At 35.7% G+C, this 2500-nt stretch overlaps 1 protein-coding gene across 1 annotated transcript in view; it reads right to left on the bottom strand.

The window, feature by feature from the left end:
• Positions 1 to 1733: 1733 nt before the first annotated feature.
• Positions 1734 to 2500, bottom strand: part of LOC113828435 (arginine and glutamate-rich protein 1-like) — a 1293-nt gene continuing 526 nt past the window's right edge. Inside the window, exons 2-3 of the mRNA XM_070138790.1 lie at positions 2439 to 2500; positions 1734 to 2327 (exon numbers count right to left, since the gene is read on the bottom strand). The exon at positions 2439 to 2500 is cut by the window's right edge and continues 48 nt beyond it. Of these exons, the coding sequence (XP_069994891.1) occupies positions 1846 to 2327; positions 2439 to 2500 (544 nt within the window). The 3' untranslated portion in view covers positions 1734 to 1845. The remainder of the gene's footprint in view (positions 2328 to 2438) is intronic.

Genomic DNA, 2500 nt, shown 5'->3' with positions numbered 1-2500 from the left:
CTGTCTTTCTCTATTTATCTATCCTTCTCTATTTCTCTATGCTTCTCTATTTCTCTATCCTCCTCTATCTATCTATCCTTCTCTATTCATTTATCTATCTCTATTTATCTATCTCTTTTTATATATTTGTCTCTAGTTATCTATCAATCTCCTGTTTATCTATCTATATCTGTGTATATATCCTTCTCTATTTATCTATCTATCTCTATCCATCTATCTATCTCTATTCATCTATCACTATTTATCTGTCTTTCTCTATTTATCTATTCTTCTCTATTTATTTATCCTTCTCTATTTATTTATCCTTCTCTATTTATCTATCCTTCTCTATCTATCTATCCTTCTCTATTTATCTATCCTTCTCTATTTATCTATCTATCTCTATTTATCTATCTCTTTTTATCTATTTGTCTCTATTTATCTATCTCTTTTTATCTGTTAGTCTCTATTTATCTATCTCTTTTTATCTATTTGTCTCTATTTATCTATCTCTTTTTATCTGTTAGTCTCTATTTATCTATCTCTTTTTATCTTTATCTTTATTTACCTATCTATCTCTATTTATCTATCTATTTATATCATTCTTTCTCTCATTCTGTGTGTCGTATATATGAATGTGTCATCTAAATATGAGTGCAAATCTAAATAAAACATTTGCTAGGAATATATCGTAGGCTAGTTCATATACACTAAAAGATGTTAGAACAGATAATCAGTATGATTCCTGTAGCCTCAAACTCTTTGTCAAATATTCCTTCTGAAGCAGAAAGATAATTTCAGAGTAAATTAATCTTACTTTTTGCATTTCCACACAATGTCTTTCCGATGACGTTGCCTCGTAAATATTACTTGGCTGAAGATGAAGCTTCGGAACACCAGTCGTCGAGTTTATATATAAAAAAAAAAACTTGAAAATGGAGGATAAAAACTTAAATGCGTGTTATAGAATTTTGCACACGTTAGTCGCACAAAGTCGTGGATAAAATTTGGAGTGTTGGTAAATAAAATCGTACTCTGAGGAAATCTCATTTACATTTACTTTTTTCGCTTTCTTGAACGGATATATTTGACCTTATCTAGTCCTAACAGCTTCCCTCCCCATAGCTGTGTGTTGCAGATAAGGACAAGAAGGCCCTATGTGTGTCAGTGGCGAGGACTAATATTGATGGTGTTGGCTGTAGGATAAAAAATCTGACTGATTTCATTAAAAATAATGACTGTAATTGAGACAAGTATGTCGCTTGAATTCAATAAAAGCTTCTTAGCGTGACTTTATTAATGTTTTGCAAGATGATGAAATATCGTGCTTACATTAACAAGTGTGTGTACAATGAGACGTATATCAGTGCAAGTATATAAGTAATTAGTATGTATGGAGAGATATCATATCATACGATAATATCGTAAACAACACCAATTATATCTTCATATCTTTATTTCCACTGACCTCATACATTTGCCGTTAATACCACTTTCTCCTTTTCAGCTAAATATCCTTATCGCCATTATCACCTAAAAGACGTGAGAATCCTAACATGATTAGAGGATTAAAAAATATTACACGGGGCGCATAATAAACCCCGTTCTCCCTTCCATCGTAGTGGAGGGCGCTTTTAGCACTTTCTACACACACAAATGGCATCCGAAAGAGGAAATAGGAAGAAAACGAGCGCCAGAGGCATTCAAGAATTATCATAAAAGTATGACATTTAGTAAGGCAGACTAATCAGCCTAATGGAATGCCAGACTATGGATATGAAACCCGGAGTGTAATCAAACTGGTTTATTGGAAATGTGGAAGGACAAGGACAGGTGCTTCGTTGCCGATGCATGTCAGCCTAATCTCTACAGTCGGGCATTCAATATAGTCTGCTTGTCCAGGATTTTTGATTTGGCCTCCTCTATTTTAGCTTGTCTCTCTAGCATCTTCAACTGAAATTCATCAATTTTGGCCTGTCGCTCCAGGTTTCTCAAATGAACCTCATCTAGTTTCGCCTTTCTCTCGTGAACCTTCAGTTTGGCTTCATTCGACCTGGCTTGCCTCTCCAGACACCTTAACTGGACCTCTTCTATGTTGGCTTGTCTTTCTAAGCTCTTCAGCTGGGCTTCCTCTATCTTGGCCTGTGTCTCCAATATCTTGGCCTTCCACATCCCTTCTTCCACTGGATAAACAGGAATAATATTCTCCTTCGTATCGTGATCCAAATCAGTACTAGCAGCTAATACTTCATCAGTAGCACTCTCTTGAACAGGGATTTCAACCTTCACAGTACCAGCATAAATCTGTTGCCCACCTGCAGGGGCTACAGATCTACCCGCATCGCTTCCTATAATATGACAAGAGATGACTATGAGAGTATGTATGCTAGTGTCATTACGGTATTTCATTCCTATATCTAAAATAGAAGTACTGAACCACATTTTTCAGTCTGTCTCACCTTCACTATGAGGAGGGTTACGGGATGCATCTGCTGTGCCCTGGCTTAATGCTTCATTATGC

Source organism: Penaeus vannamei, chromosome 3 (genome assembly GCF_042767895.1).
Source record: "Penaeus vannamei isolate JL-2024 chromosome 3, ASM4276789v1, whole genome shotgun sequence".
In the NCBI taxonomy this organism is placed as follows: domain Eukaryota; kingdom Metazoa; phylum Arthropoda; class Malacostraca; order Decapoda; family Penaeidae; genus Penaeus; species Penaeus vannamei.
Note: the sequence above shows the minus strand (reverse complement) of the source record. Positions and strands in the feature narration are given on the sequence as shown.